Source organism: Drosophila persimilis, unplaced genomic scaffold (assembly GCF_003286085.1).
Source record: "Drosophila persimilis strain 14011-0111.01,24,50 unplaced genomic scaffold, DperRS2 tig00000002-arrow-pilon, whole genome shotgun sequence".
Lineage (NCBI taxonomy): Eukaryota > Metazoa > Arthropoda > Insecta > Diptera > Drosophilidae > Drosophila > Drosophila persimilis.
The window spans coordinates 9,511,888-9,525,078 of NW_020825289.1; the positions used below are offsets into that span (position 1 = coordinate 9,511,888).

Genomic DNA, 13,191 nt, shown 5'->3' on the forward strand with positions numbered 1-13,191 from the left:
CATTTATTCGACAGGGGCCTACGACTAAAGGTTAAATGAAACACAGATGATTTGCAATACAAAACACGGAACAGTTTAAAAATGTTAAATCATAAAATATCATAAACAGTTAAGGATAACGTTAACAGAATAGGCGACAGATAATTGTAAATTTTGGGTTTTGCATTGGTCTGGGTCTGGTCTCTTCCACAAATTGAATATTTTACAGCAGCGGAGCAGCATGGTTTAAAACATAATCATATGAGGAAGGAGAGGCCAGGAGAGGCGGGGCCATTCTCTGTATGTATGAGTTGGGTTGGGTTTGGTTTGAGTGCGCGTGTTCTTTGTTGGTGTTGTGTTTTGTAGGTAGTGTCGGTTTAACAACTATCGTAGTTCCCATCCTACGTGACGTCTTACATATTTAGTTAACTTAGGCGCCTAGTCTAACAGTAACTAAACTAACAAGTACGCGCTTGTTCTTTTCTCCGTTCTCTACGATTTGGCTGCGCCGGCTCCTCCACGCGTTCGCTTAGCCGTAGGTTCCGTTGTGTCTGCTGCTCGGATGTTATCAAAAAGATTGTTCTCCTGTAAAGCAAAAAATGTCAGTTAATATTCACAATCCACAAGCTTATTTCTTTTTATTCTCACCTGTGGATCCTCATCATCTGAGAGGGACGGCTCTGCGGGCCTTTTCGGTGCAGCAACCGCTCGAGACGTTGCCATTGCTGTCGTGGTGGCTTTATTCACTTTGGCGCCCAACGTATACACGTCCAGCGGTATATAGACCTCGTTGTTCTGGAAGTTTGCAGTGGCAGGCTGCTTATAATACATTTCTGGCAATGCCAGTGGCATGGAGAATGTGTTCGAGTTGCTTTCACTGATGTGTCCCATCTTCGAGTCGATAATGTACATGGCGAGATCGCACAGTGCCCACATTTTCTGATAATTTAAAAGAGTGCATGGTTTTAAAAGAGAAACGGGACCCAAAAACCTTTTTAAGGCAGTTTAGCATACATAGTTATCGCGCTTGTCGGAACCTTGGCTGAATTCGCGGTGCTTTATCAGCTGAAGGAGTTGCTTGTAGAAACCATAGACGAAGGATTCCCGCTTGGCCATCAGCGGTTCCAGTATGAAGCGCAGACATTTCTCCATTTTTCGCAGCTGAACATAGTCCTCGTGATTCGTATAGCCTGGATCGTGGACCAGCACGGGAATGGCAAAAGCCAGCATGTAGTCAGGTAGAATGTGCAGCGATTGTGATTCCGTTGAGCTGTCGGGGGCTATCAAATGGAAATGGTCGTTTCCTATGCAAATATAAACCATTTCAATCGCACACTTACAGGTCATAGCAACAGTTTTGAGATATTCCCGACGTTTGTTTACATCCGTGTCCACATAGTGACGCACCAGGTCTTGCAATCTGTTGCAAAATATTGAATTGAAAATAATGGAAACTGGAGAAACTTGCATTATTAGATTTCTCACTTTCTGTCAGTTTCCAGGCCAGCAAGCACGTACAAGCCCATAAAGTCCAAGGGTAAGCAATTCCTTGGCAGGCTCCTGCCTAGGCCCTTGTGCAGCTTACGTGCAAAGATTTCCCGCACCTGTGGCACCGGATCAGTCTGAGCGACAAAAAATAGTTAGCGAGAGTTCTCTGATAATACGAAAGACCACTCACCATAAGCTGAGAGAGCTGCAAATACTGCTCGGCACTGTACTGATCGCCTACGCCCTTCTGTTCACAAACCTTGAGCATCGCACAAGCAGCGCCCAAGCGTAGCCAGGACTTCTCAGCTCCACAGAGACGATTCTGGGCGAGAAGATCGCCACGCTGATTGACAAAGGCGGCCAACATTCGGAATGTCTTCTGTGCAGCGTGTTCATCCGTACGCAGGCCGAGCAGCCAGCGGGCCATGGCCTTTAGGGCATCCAGCTTGCACAGCGTGTCTGGCGGGAGATCTTCTTCGGCACACCAATCAGCATCGTCGGGCAGATCGTAGTCCCGCTGCACTGGCACCTCCTGAATGAGCAGCTCCTTGACAATACGGCGGGCAATCATGTTCTTGATGGGTGTGAGGAACGCCTGAGGCATGTTGTAGGCTATGTGGCCCAGGGCCACTATTTTCGTGCGCTGATGCTCGCAATTTGGTGTCAGCTTCAGACGCAGTGCCTCAATGATCTCGTTGAAAATGGGATGCACCGTCTGTGTCGTGGTCGATGCACTTCCGCCACCTCCAGCTCCATCGGTGGGCGCCGACGATTGACTGTTGACGAAAATACAGCGTACCGCGTGCTTGGCCTGCTTGGGTGTTCCAATTAAGGCAAAGTCTCGGCAGATTGGAGCCAACTCATTGAGAATCGCCGGCGTGGCGTCAATCAACGGTTGATAGCGTCCCAAATGCGTGAGGGTCTTCAGCACCAGTGGCGCCACATAATCGTGCTCATAGCTGAGCAAGGCGATCAAATGACGCAAAGAGGTATCGGTGAAAAAGTGAGCCGAGAAAACATATGAGAGCATCTGAAAAGCAGACAAGAGGTTACAGTTGCGCATGCTGCCTGGCGTCATATTTTAGCTTACACTCAGAAGTTTGAGTCCACGCTCGCCTGCCTCCTCGGACGATATGCCAATCTCTTCGCATATAGAACCACCCTGAATGCATTGGTCAATCAGGCTGCCGGAGAATAGGGAAGGATTAGGTGTAACATGAAAGACTCAATCTTGACTTTGGCTTACCCTATCAGCACACCAATGGACTCCTTATCCACCATCACGGAGGCCACGCGCTCAATCAGCATCTTGACCGTATTGTAGTACAGATTTGATTGGACGTGGGAGCCCAGCTTTTTCAGAAGTGTGCCCATAGTGTCGGCACACTCACGACAGCTGACATCGCGCTTCAGGACAATGTTGATGCAGCGCAACAGCTGGGCATCTTTGCGTAGATTGTTACTGAATTGTGTGAGATATTCGGAAGCTTTCAAGGGATCGGGAAGCAATCTACAAGCGACACACACAGTTCAGTTCAGTTAAGTCATGAGGTAATAATTTATTTTATTCTTTCACTCACTTGGCAATGGTGGTCTGTTTAACAGCCAGTTGGCCGAGCACCCGTGGAGTAAACTCCTTGGAGTGATGCAGCTTGATCCAATCGCTAACCGTGTTGCGTGTCTTCATTTGATTTTTTTGGAGTTCAACAAAGGCCTTGGTCGCATTCGCATCAAGATCGCCCAGCAGATGGTACAGTTTCTTCATGCGCTCCTCGGGCGCCAGTTTGTAGGGAACCAATGAGGTGATGAGCAAACGCTCTACTAGCAGGCGATCCTCCAGACCCACCTTGTAGTAGCCGTGCAGTATCTTGTTCTTGATCCAGTCCACTCTCTGCTTGGCATCAGCACTCAAGTCATTTGGTTCGCAGATGGCCAGTTTGTAGATGTAGGCCAGGCCATTCATGGCGTCTCGTCGAATCTTGTATTTTTTGTCCAGCGTCCGCTCGCGTACAATCTCGAGTAGTTCGGGCGCCTCTATTACTACGCTAAATTCCCGCTTGGCCGTCGCCACAATGGCCATGACCACTTCATGGCGCACATTTTCGTCCAAATCGTGATTACGCAGGCGCAACTTTTCCGTTATATCAGGTTCCAGATGTGGGTGATTTAGGAGAAAATGCATGGACGATTGTACGCACTTGACACGCACTGCCTCCGAGATATCGCAGAAGCGGCCCAAGAAGGTGCGTAACAGGTTTTGATATTTCTGCGAAAGCTGCGAGTCCTTCTCGGAGAACATGCGCGACAGCAACGTGGTGGCTTCTGTTGGGTCAGGAATATGGTTATCCACATGTATAGACGAGTATATTAAAGGTGCATCGTGGCATCACTTACTCAGCCTTTCTGCATCATCAGTGGACAGTAGTTTGTTCTCCAATTGGGGCAGCACGGAGTACAGAAGATCGGGATTGATGCGATTAAGCTCATAGATGATATCATAGATTTTGTTTGTAATAGACAGTTTGTTGTTCGGCTTATCCATGACCAATGCACGGTTAAAGAACTAGCAGGGCAGGAAGAAATAGAGCTTCTTCAGTTGGTATATAAACTGAACATCACTATTCATTCATACCATTTTGATTGGGGACTCCAATGCGTCACCGGTCTTGGCGAGCAGTTGCTCGGTTAGATGTGCAACACATCTGTTGCTTGATTTATTTGGTTCCACTATGTTAATCAGTAAGAGGTCCAGAAGTTCCACGGACAAATTGTCAGCCTCGGTTATCAGGGGACTCAGCACGTCCAGGAAAAAGTTTGTGATCTTGGCACTGTGCTGATCGCTGCAAGGGAATTTCAGTCAAATTATTTGCTTTTTTATAAACCAATCGCCAGAGACTCACTTCACAATTTTAAAAATGGTACTAAACAGGTCGTGGAAGATTTCCTGGCAGTCCTCGAGCTCGAAGCACATGTTGAAAGACTTGACAAAGGCTAAGTTCTCCAAGAGATAAAAGTAACGCTTGAAGGACGGATCGCGGGGATCCTTTAGACCGTGCAATTGTTTGATAAAAAACTTGAAAATGCTTTTGATTTGATCTTGCTCTTTGTAGGGGGCCTCAGGCGCATATACACGCAATACATCCGCTATGCAGCACGCTATCAGCAGTTGGACATCGCGGGATGTATGCTGCATAAAGAAGTCGTCCAGCAGGTGGAGTGCCAATGGTATATACTGTTGATAGAGATTGTCATCCTGGTCCATGGTCTGCAGGACATTGGCGAGTGTCTGTCAATGAGGATAATGTGACTTTCATTCGTTGTTAATTGATTTCCAGTAAAACTTACCTTAAGGCGGCGTATGAGCTCGTCTGTGCCCAGGTCTTCCACCAATGGCCGACAGCCGTTCGGATAAACAATGTCCGTCATCGTCACCCACTGAAGCCGGACAGGACGGAACGCGGCAGGCGCTGATCTGAAACCCAAAAGCGTGTACTCGTATGTAGTAGAATTTGCACATCAAAACCACATTTTCCAACAACAATTTTAGGCGACCCTCAATGTACAAATAGCAGTGCCAAATCGGAGGGTGGCATTGCCACAGCCACACTCACGCATACGCTCTCGCGTACACGTACACGTACTCCACTCACACTCGCACGTTTGCAGTGTTTTCCTCGTTTCGACAAACAAAACAAAAAATATTTAAATTCAGTGTGTTTTCATAATGCTTGTTGTACTAATCGGGGACGGGCAAAATGGCAGAGGAAAATTTCTGATGTGCAATCTTACTTTTCTTCACAACGGGCAGCGGCGGTACAATTCCTTGCCAATTTTCAGCCGCTTCTTTTTGGTGCACACAAACGAAATCACTGCAAACTACAAGAACATAACTTTGGAATGGACGTTTATTTACACATGTTCCAACGTCTTGGTTATTTTTGAGCGGCGCGTATGTTGTTAAAAAAGAAAAACTTTTGCAGGGCATTTATGCAGAGTCGCACGCCATCATGACCGCGGATTTACGAACTTAACCCACTTAACCCCCCTCTATTTAAACAGTTGAATGCGCTAAAATGATTAAATTTTCTTCATATATTTTTGTGGCATATTAAATACCCCCTTGGTCTACAATGGGTTAATCATTATCCGTCAAGTACTGGAAACCTTATTTTTTGATTTTGATATTCCGTGGAATATTACAAGCTAGATAGATCGCGCAGCCCTGCCCACATAATTTAATCCACTTATTGAACCTATTTTCTACATGACTGGTTTATTTTAGATACTTGCTTTTATTGGATTTTGTCTAAAAAAAAGGTTTTAGCGAAAAACGTCAAGCAAATTTTTGATATTCCGTTGAATAATGCCTGGCTAACTAAGATTTTTAGCTCTGCCCACATAGTTTTATCCCATTGATGAATACATTTTCTGCAAGATTACCTACTTTTAAGTACTACCAGTTATTGTATTTTGACTTAAACATGGTTTAAACAAAAACGTTAAATAATAAAAAAAATTGCAATGTTGCCACGGCAATGTTGCTGGTATTTGAAGACTTGTTGCTTACAAACGGAGTATGGGTCTTTGTATACCCTATCCAAACTATTTTTAAACCGTAATTAATACAGAAATTTTTTCAAATTGATGTGCTTTTGGCGGATTCATGCATTTGATTAGTTTCCTGTATATATCCTGTTCCCGATACTAGTTATGATAACTTTTTGTATTCACTGGAGCCTGAGATTGCAAACATTGCCTTAATTCTATAATGTACTTTTCCCAAGGGTATGTGTGCAGAATGTTGCTAAATAAAAACGGCTATCGATGAAGAGCCCAAAAATACCACATTTTAGAAACACGGCCACACTGCAAAACAGCAACAAACACTTGAGATAAAATATTTGTATTTAAATTAGAATTAAATAATTAATATTCTATTAAATAAAAAGATAGAGAAGCTGTCATTGAGCAGCTTTCTTGCGACAACAGGCTGTACTAGATCCGGGTCTGTGTTTGGAATCGCCAGGGCCAGCGAAATTCCTCAGGTAAAGGCAGGCAGTGCCCACGTATGTTTATTGAATTGTATTTATTTTCATCTTAATTGTTCCATTAGCGCTCTGTTCCTTGAGGGTTCACATGGGACAATGAGGGGGATCTGCTGGGAATCAGAATCATCAACAGCAGCTATGGACTATGTCACGCAGGAGAACATCAGCATTGAAGCTAGACACAGAATCTTCTTGCGTTTGGATCGGAGGAGATAGTCTTTATTTTATATTAGACGCTTTAATTACGGAAGCTGTCATCGCGGGTGCCGGTCGTAGTAACGCTCCTCTGTGCATTTAAATTCGAATGAACCAATGGCGCGCACAGCCATAGAAACCAGTGCAGGTAGGACGCAGTTTACGCTTTTGCAAGTCGCTATTCCACGTTGTCATATTCCGTTTTTCTAATCCAATTAGTGAGCGCAGTGCAATGTATGCCGAGGCATCCGATGCAAAATAGTTGATTCGCGGCGTCGAAAAGGGAATGCCCAGATAGCCCAGCTCCACATTCGCATAATTATGAACAGACTTACGTAAATATTGCATATGCAACACGTTTAAATATAGACGCCACGCCGCAAACGCAATGCCACGCATTTGGAAAAAGGAAACCTAAAGTATTAATTGAATCGATGTAGAATAGCGCACAGCTCGACTGCATTATGGCTTCTTTGCGCGTAGTTAATAGGTATAAATCGAATCCCATGATATGAAGAGAGTACTTTCATTCATTAAAGTCATGGCTTAATTTCCCCGTCCAACAGACTAGTATGCCGCGGCTTTGTAGTGCTGACTCTGCTGCTGATATTCTTCAACGAGTTTCTCATCTACTACATGGCCCAATCGAGCTGGCACCAAATCGATTGCAAACTGGGTAAGCTTCTTAGCCCAGTTCCTAAAAATAAACTCACATAATTTACACACAGACAACTTCTTCCATAGATAATTGCACACGCCTGCTGCTCATCTCAGACCCGCAGATCTTAGGCACTTCCTATGATCGCTCGTCCCACAGCCCGCTGGCTCGCTACGACTCGGATAGATATCTGCAAAAGACTTTTGAACGCGCCGTGGCCTTTACCCAGCCGCACATAATCGTGTTTCTGGGGGATTTGCTAGACGAAGGCAACATTGCCACGGCGCAGGAGTATAAGCAATATGTAAAGCGCTTTCGGCGCATCTATCAGAGCAAGAAATTCCGTAAAGTATGAACAAAATCCCTTCAGCTCAGAGAGTGTCCTGCTGGCAACACCATAACTTTAAGTTCCGCATGATATCTGCCTATTTTCAGCGCGTCCATGTGCCGGGGGATAATGACATAGGCGGCGAGAATGGCGACTACATTTCCAACTCGAACCAGCGACGCTTCGAGAACGAGTTCATGAGTGAAGACCTCTTCGACTATGACCATCGCATCCGCTTCTTTAAGATCAACCGCATGCTGTTGGACTTTACAAATCCCGACAGGGACCATAATGCCGACCGGCTCCGTATTGGGGTCTCGCACGCTCCTCTGCTTATTGGCGGTGGACCGCTGCTGCGGGCCGTCATCAGCGACTTGGATCCACATATCATATTCTCTGGCCATTGGCACGAGTCTAGGATATTTATTTACCCCTCCACGAAGGTGATCAACTTCTATGAGAATGCAGTGCGGCATTTTGATTTGAAGGCGCTGAAGGAGCAGGAGCACAGCTATTTGGAGATTATGGTGCCCACCTCCTCGTATCGCATGGGAAAGTCCAAGATTGGCATGGGCTATGCTGTGCTGGGTGAGTACAAAGCTGGACTGGTTTTTTTTAGGTTATTTTCTAAGTATATGCATTTTTTAGAGAACTACAATCTAAGCTACACGGTTCTGTGGCAACCCAACCGTTTTATTCTGCTCTTCACCTACGTCTTCTGGGGCCTGTTCGTGCTCTGCGGGGCGATTGTCTACAAAATGATGACCCGCTGTCCCTTCCGTGTCGCCAAACGACAGACGCACTATAGCCGCGTCTCCAATATACCTCAATTTTAGACTGTATCTTCCTCTCCCTCCCGCCCCTTGAGGCCAACAAACTGGAGATTCTCAACGAAAGTAGCTCGATTAATTAAAGAGATTGCAATGATATATAATGCTAAGTAGATTATTCCAATTGTTACTTATAAATTGTTAGCAAAAGTGATGATTTTTTATGTTTATTAACTTAGGAAATAAAATGTATCGCTGTCCTCCGATTTGCTGCTCTTTCGATTTGGGAGTAGGAAGTGTAGTAGGCACCTACAGGGTTGCATTCGCCCAGAAAATAGCGGGAAATACTGGGTGCAGTCGAGTGCGCATGCGCAAACCTTCCGATGCCTGCTACCATCCGCTTCCAGCTGAAAATTAGCCCCGATGCCGCGTCATTTTAATTTTTAAAGTCGAACCGAGAGGTCGGTCGGTCGGTCGGTCAGCAGCGAAACGCGAACGAGATCCCGGGCTCTCTGCGTCTGCGGTAGGATAATTAAGCGTGACGCGTGTGCGTAACATAAAAATAACCATAAACCAAATGCCAGCCATCCAGTCGGCGAGCACAGCACTCGTGTCCAGTGAGAAGTGAAGTGAAGTGTATCCGTATCCGAGTCGAACGGAAAGGAAACGAAAGACGAAACGAAGGTTAACTAAAACCAAAAATTCGAAATTCCTTTTCAAAATCGAGGAACAAATAAAAGAAGAGCACGCACACCGGTTTTGTGCGAGAGAAAAAAAAGACCAAGGGCCAAGACGAATCATAAAAGCAAAAAAAAACTAAGCCCCAAAGGAATTCTTCCCCTCGCGAGATGAACGGAAGGCGATTGTTGGGCTGCTGCCTGGCTCTGAGCCTGATCTTCTGTTGTTGCGGTGAGTTCACACACACAATGCCACCGCTGACTCATCCGAGCATAATTCTCATCGCCATCCCCTGCCCCACACAGCCTCCCCAGTGTCTTTGGTCGATGTGAGCATCTCAAAGGGTCCCCAAGCCGCGGTGACCGTCAAAGAGCAGAGCGGGCTACAGATGCCCTGCCAATATCAGCTACCTGACGGGTATCGCCAGAGCAGCAGCGTCATCCTGCGCTGGCGCAAGGACAACAAGACCCTGCGTCAGGCGGAGCTGGGCCAGACAAGCAGCACCACCAGCGAGCCCCAGCTGGAGAGCATGCTGCGCGAGGATGCGAGACTCACGCTGAACAGGGAGACCGGAGCCCTGCAGTTTGCCAGCGTTCTGGCCAGCGATGCGGGCAAATACCAGTGCCAGTTGCTGGTCGAGGGAGAGATGGCTGCCAGCTCTAGCAGCGGCATCCTGGAGGTAATCGAGCAGCTGAAGTTCGTGCCGCAGCCCACCTCGAAGAATCTGGAGCTGGGCTCGCTGAGCAAAGTGCACTGCAAGGCTCAGGGAACGCCGCCGCCGCAAGTCAAATGGATGAGGGTAAGTCGGGCTCGTGGTCGGGTACCTCTGCGGCCATTCCATGGATTAATTATGGGATACTCGTTTCAGGAGACCCAACTGCCGCTGCCGGCGAACGTGACCGATCTGAATGGCACGCTGATCTTCAGCCAGGTCAGCAACGACCAGCGCGGACAGTACACTTGCTTTGCCTCGAACAGCCAGGGCCAGATCAGTGCCACAGTGTCCATCAGTGTGGTGGTGGCGCCCAAGTTCAGTGTGCCGCCAGAGGGGCCCATTGAGGTGACCGAATCGGGAACGGCCGTCATCCACTGCCAGGCGATTGGGGAGCCGAAGCCCACGATTCAGTGGGACAAGGACCTCGCCTATCTCAACGAGAACAACACGGACGGGGATCGCTTCACTCTGCTGGAGAACGGCACTCTGGAGATACGGAATGTCCAGGCCGAGGACGAGGGACGCTATGGTTGCACCATCGGCAGCAGTGCTGGCCTGAAGCGTGCGGATGTCCTGCTGGTGGTCAAGTCAGCCAAATCGGCCTCCAATTCAATTGTCACCCGCATCATCATTGTGATCATCTGCTTGGCCTTCCTCTACTTCGTTCTGGTGCTGGGCCTGAAGGTCTGGTACCGCTACCGCCGCCACCTGGGCAAGGTGCAGCTAGAGGATGCCACCCATGCGCCCACCTGCGACGGACACGAGCATGCCGAGCATGAGCCCTGCCTGACGGAGGCCAACAACTCCAGCAAGAACCTGAAGAGCAAGCTGCGGGAGAGCACCATCCTGGAGCAGGAGTCGCAGGTGGCCGATGACATTGTCTGAGTGCGTTGCCTCCCTTTTGCTCCTTTTGCTTCTTTCAATGATCTCGTCCCCACCCATCCTCCCCTCAAATGTTACTCCAGTTTGTTGTTGAGTGTAAAAAAAACAAAAATCTAAAAAGAAAAAATCGAAAAAAATCCCCTATAAATCTATTTGTATTTATATTAACATATATATATATATATCTTTATGCGTGTATGTATGTATGTATGTGTCTGTGTATATATCCATGTACAGTTATTTTTTAGTAGAATAAATATTTTATAGCTCTCATAGAGCCCCATTTTATAGCGCAATCGTTTCCATATCTTTTTTGCTGCGGCTCCACTCGGAACGGACTTCAGAGTGGGGGTGCGGACTGGTACTGCGATTGGGATTGGGATTGGGGTGGAGTTTGCCTCGTAAAAGTCTCCTCTCTTTACCATCATAAATTCGTTGCGTTGCCCACTTGGCACGGCCGTAAACCTCACAGAATGCTCAACAGTTTTTTATGCGCTTTTTATAGCGAAAGCAGCCGTCAACCCAACCCAACCCAACCCCCGCTACAATAGAAAGTCGTAAAGTTTCCCCGAGCTCAATACTTGGGAGGGGTATGAAATCTTGCGTTAAATGAATATGAAATCATGGGGGTGCGCGCGCGACAGAAGGAGAGATCAGAAAATATGAGATATTCCTTGGAAATATTCATATTTTTTGTACCCCTTCCAGAAACAGTTCCAGGGAAACAGTTCCTTTGCAATTAGTACCTTTTAATATGGAAGGGAAGGGTTCCCTCCCATCTGGAGATGTGATTCCCCCTAATGTCATCGGTTGTCAATACGAATTCCTCTGCATTGCCAGCGACAATTCCATTCCAATTGCCAGCGTCTGCACTTAATCGCTTCATTTACATTTCCATTTCCATTTCCATTTCTGTACGGCCCCAATCGGCCCGCCCCAATACCTTCCCTAGGAAAAAGCTATGCGTTTTATGCATATTTTATGGTTTTTTATAGCGCTCGCATAAACATTATGCGCCCACCGCACATCAAAGGCAACTACACATGCGCAGGCATGAGGCATGGGGCAGATATAAAAAAAGTAAGCGGCAAGTGCAATTAAACGACCACCCCTACCCTACCCCTGCCCCTGCCCATTCCGTTCCAGTGCTATCCCATCCACTGCCTCCTCCGCCGATCCTCCGTGCCTGATGCCATTCGCCTTTGATCTGCGGCGGCGGCGACGACGACGACGACATCGAAATCGACATGCATTAAAAACTTGTTGTTGCGGGGCCCTTCCGCCGATGTGATGTGTGCCTTCTTTTCGTTTTTGGTACTTTTTCGCCTCATTTGTTTATAGTGGATGCCCCAACCCCCCCCCCCACCCCCCCGCGAAACACCTTCAGAAGTTGTATATGGGAGAGCGGTGGTGGGCGGGTGGGAGAGGAAGCTGTTTAAATGTTTATTTTGTTTAGTCTACGCAAAGGCCGCGTTGCGTTACTAAAATTTATTGAAATGCCTCCAAATGTTTGATGTTTGCCAGCGTAGAGGATTCGATATGCACTCGATTCCGTATTACCTGGGGGTTTTGCTCGCTCCATAAAATTATACGAGCACGAGGCGTTGATTAAAGGTAGTGCAACCAGAAGAAGATACACAATAACTTAAACATCCATAAATGATGTTGGTCCAAAAAGGGGGAACAATAACTTCAGAAAGATGAAAAGATCGGAGGGCATTAAATAAGTTTGGAAAGATCTGAGGAACTAGTACTTTGCAATGGGGAGTCCTTGGAGAAAGTACTTGTGTGGAAACACAAAATACATCTCAGGGAACAGTTCTATGGGATATATGTATGCATGCATGATAAATGGGAGAGGATCATCTAAGCGGCAACTTGCTTTCTAACCATTGTTAACCATTTAAGAAATTTACTTTAATATCTAATTATTAACACACCATTTGGCCCGCTTTGAGTCGACTGATCGGATCGTCTCCACCCCACGATATGGGATATAGGGGAGGCAAAATAATAAAACATAAGCCCAACATTCTGGCAGAGCAGAGCATGGCATAAATCTCCAACTTTATGACATCAATAACTGTCGTGCGTCCGGGGAAATGGAAAATGGAAAAGCGCAGTGCTCTCTCTCTCTCTCTCTCTCTCTCTCTCTGCTTTCACTCGATAACCGCACACACACACACACACGCACGCACATTGTACCCAGATATAATCACAAAGGGCTGTTAATCAGGGGTGGGCAAGGGGCAAGGGGCAAGGGGCAGGGCACCGGCACCACCACCCCTCGGACCGGGACTGGATGTATAGTTTATACAAATGGCAGCGGCATTTTACGACTGTGTTGGATGTCAGTCAGCGCCGCTGCTCGTCCAAAAGGATCTGCTGCAATTGTTTTTGTGTGGGTTTTGGGTTTTGTTTTCCATTTTCGGCGGGAGAGAGGGAAGAGG

The 13,191-nt window shown here is 47.0% G+C and overlaps 3 protein-coding genes across 4 annotated transcripts; 2 read left to right on the forward strand and 1 right to left on the reverse strand.

Annotated features, from left to right (window-relative positions):
- Positions 1-91: 91 nt before the first annotated feature.
- Positions 92-5,455, reverse strand: LOC6590452 (sister chromatid cohesion protein PDS5 homolog B). The gene is made up of 14 exons (XM_002016342.2): positions 5,257-5,455; positions 4,813-4,939; positions 4,368-4,753; positions 4,100-4,307; positions 3,862-4,030; positions 3,048-3,789; positions 2,714-2,977; positions 2,558-2,651; positions 1,658-2,497; positions 1,465-1,601; positions 1,320-1,399; positions 994-1,259; positions 628-918; positions 92-564 (listed from the first exon to the last, which is right to left on the reverse strand). Exons 2-14 carry the CDS (start codon positions 4,891-4,893, stop codon positions 472-474), a joined length of 3,651 nt encoding a protein of 1,216 aa, XP_002016378.1. The 5' UTR covers positions 4,894-4,939; positions 5,257-5,455; the 3' UTR covers positions 92-471.
- A 961-nt stretch (positions 5,456-6,416) lies between these two features.
- LOC6590453 (metallophosphoesterase 1) lies at positions 6,417-8,680 on the forward strand. 2 transcript variants are annotated; one of them, XM_002016343.2, is made up of 7 exons: positions 6,417-6,512; positions 6,581-6,858; positions 6,930-7,200; positions 7,277-7,386; positions 7,455-7,717; positions 7,804-8,284; positions 8,345-8,680. In XM_002016343.2, exons 3-7 carry the CDS (start codon positions 7,175-7,177, stop codon positions 8,530-8,532), a joined length of 1,068 nt encoding a protein of 355 aa, XP_002016379.1. In that variant the 5' UTR covers positions 6,417-6,512; positions 6,581-6,858; positions 6,930-7,174; the 3' UTR covers positions 8,533-8,680. The 2 variants fall into 2 exon arrangements, with proteins under 2 accessions (XP_002016379.1, XP_026841383.1); XM_026985582.1 differs by having other exon boundaries at positions 6,930-7,045.
- A 223-nt stretch (positions 8,681-8,903) lies between these two features.
- On the forward strand, positions 8,904-10,875 carry LOC6590454 (tyrosine-protein kinase-like otk). Its single transcript, XM_002016344.2, has 3 exons — positions 8,904-9,375; positions 9,450-9,943; positions 10,013-10,875. The coding sequence occupies exons 1-3, from the start codon at positions 9,315-9,317 to the stop codon at positions 10,742-10,744; spliced, it is 1,287 nt and encodes a 428-aa protein (XP_002016380.2). The 5' UTR covers positions 8,904-9,314; the 3' UTR covers positions 10,745-10,875.
- Positions 10,876-13,191: the final 2,316 nt, after the last annotated feature.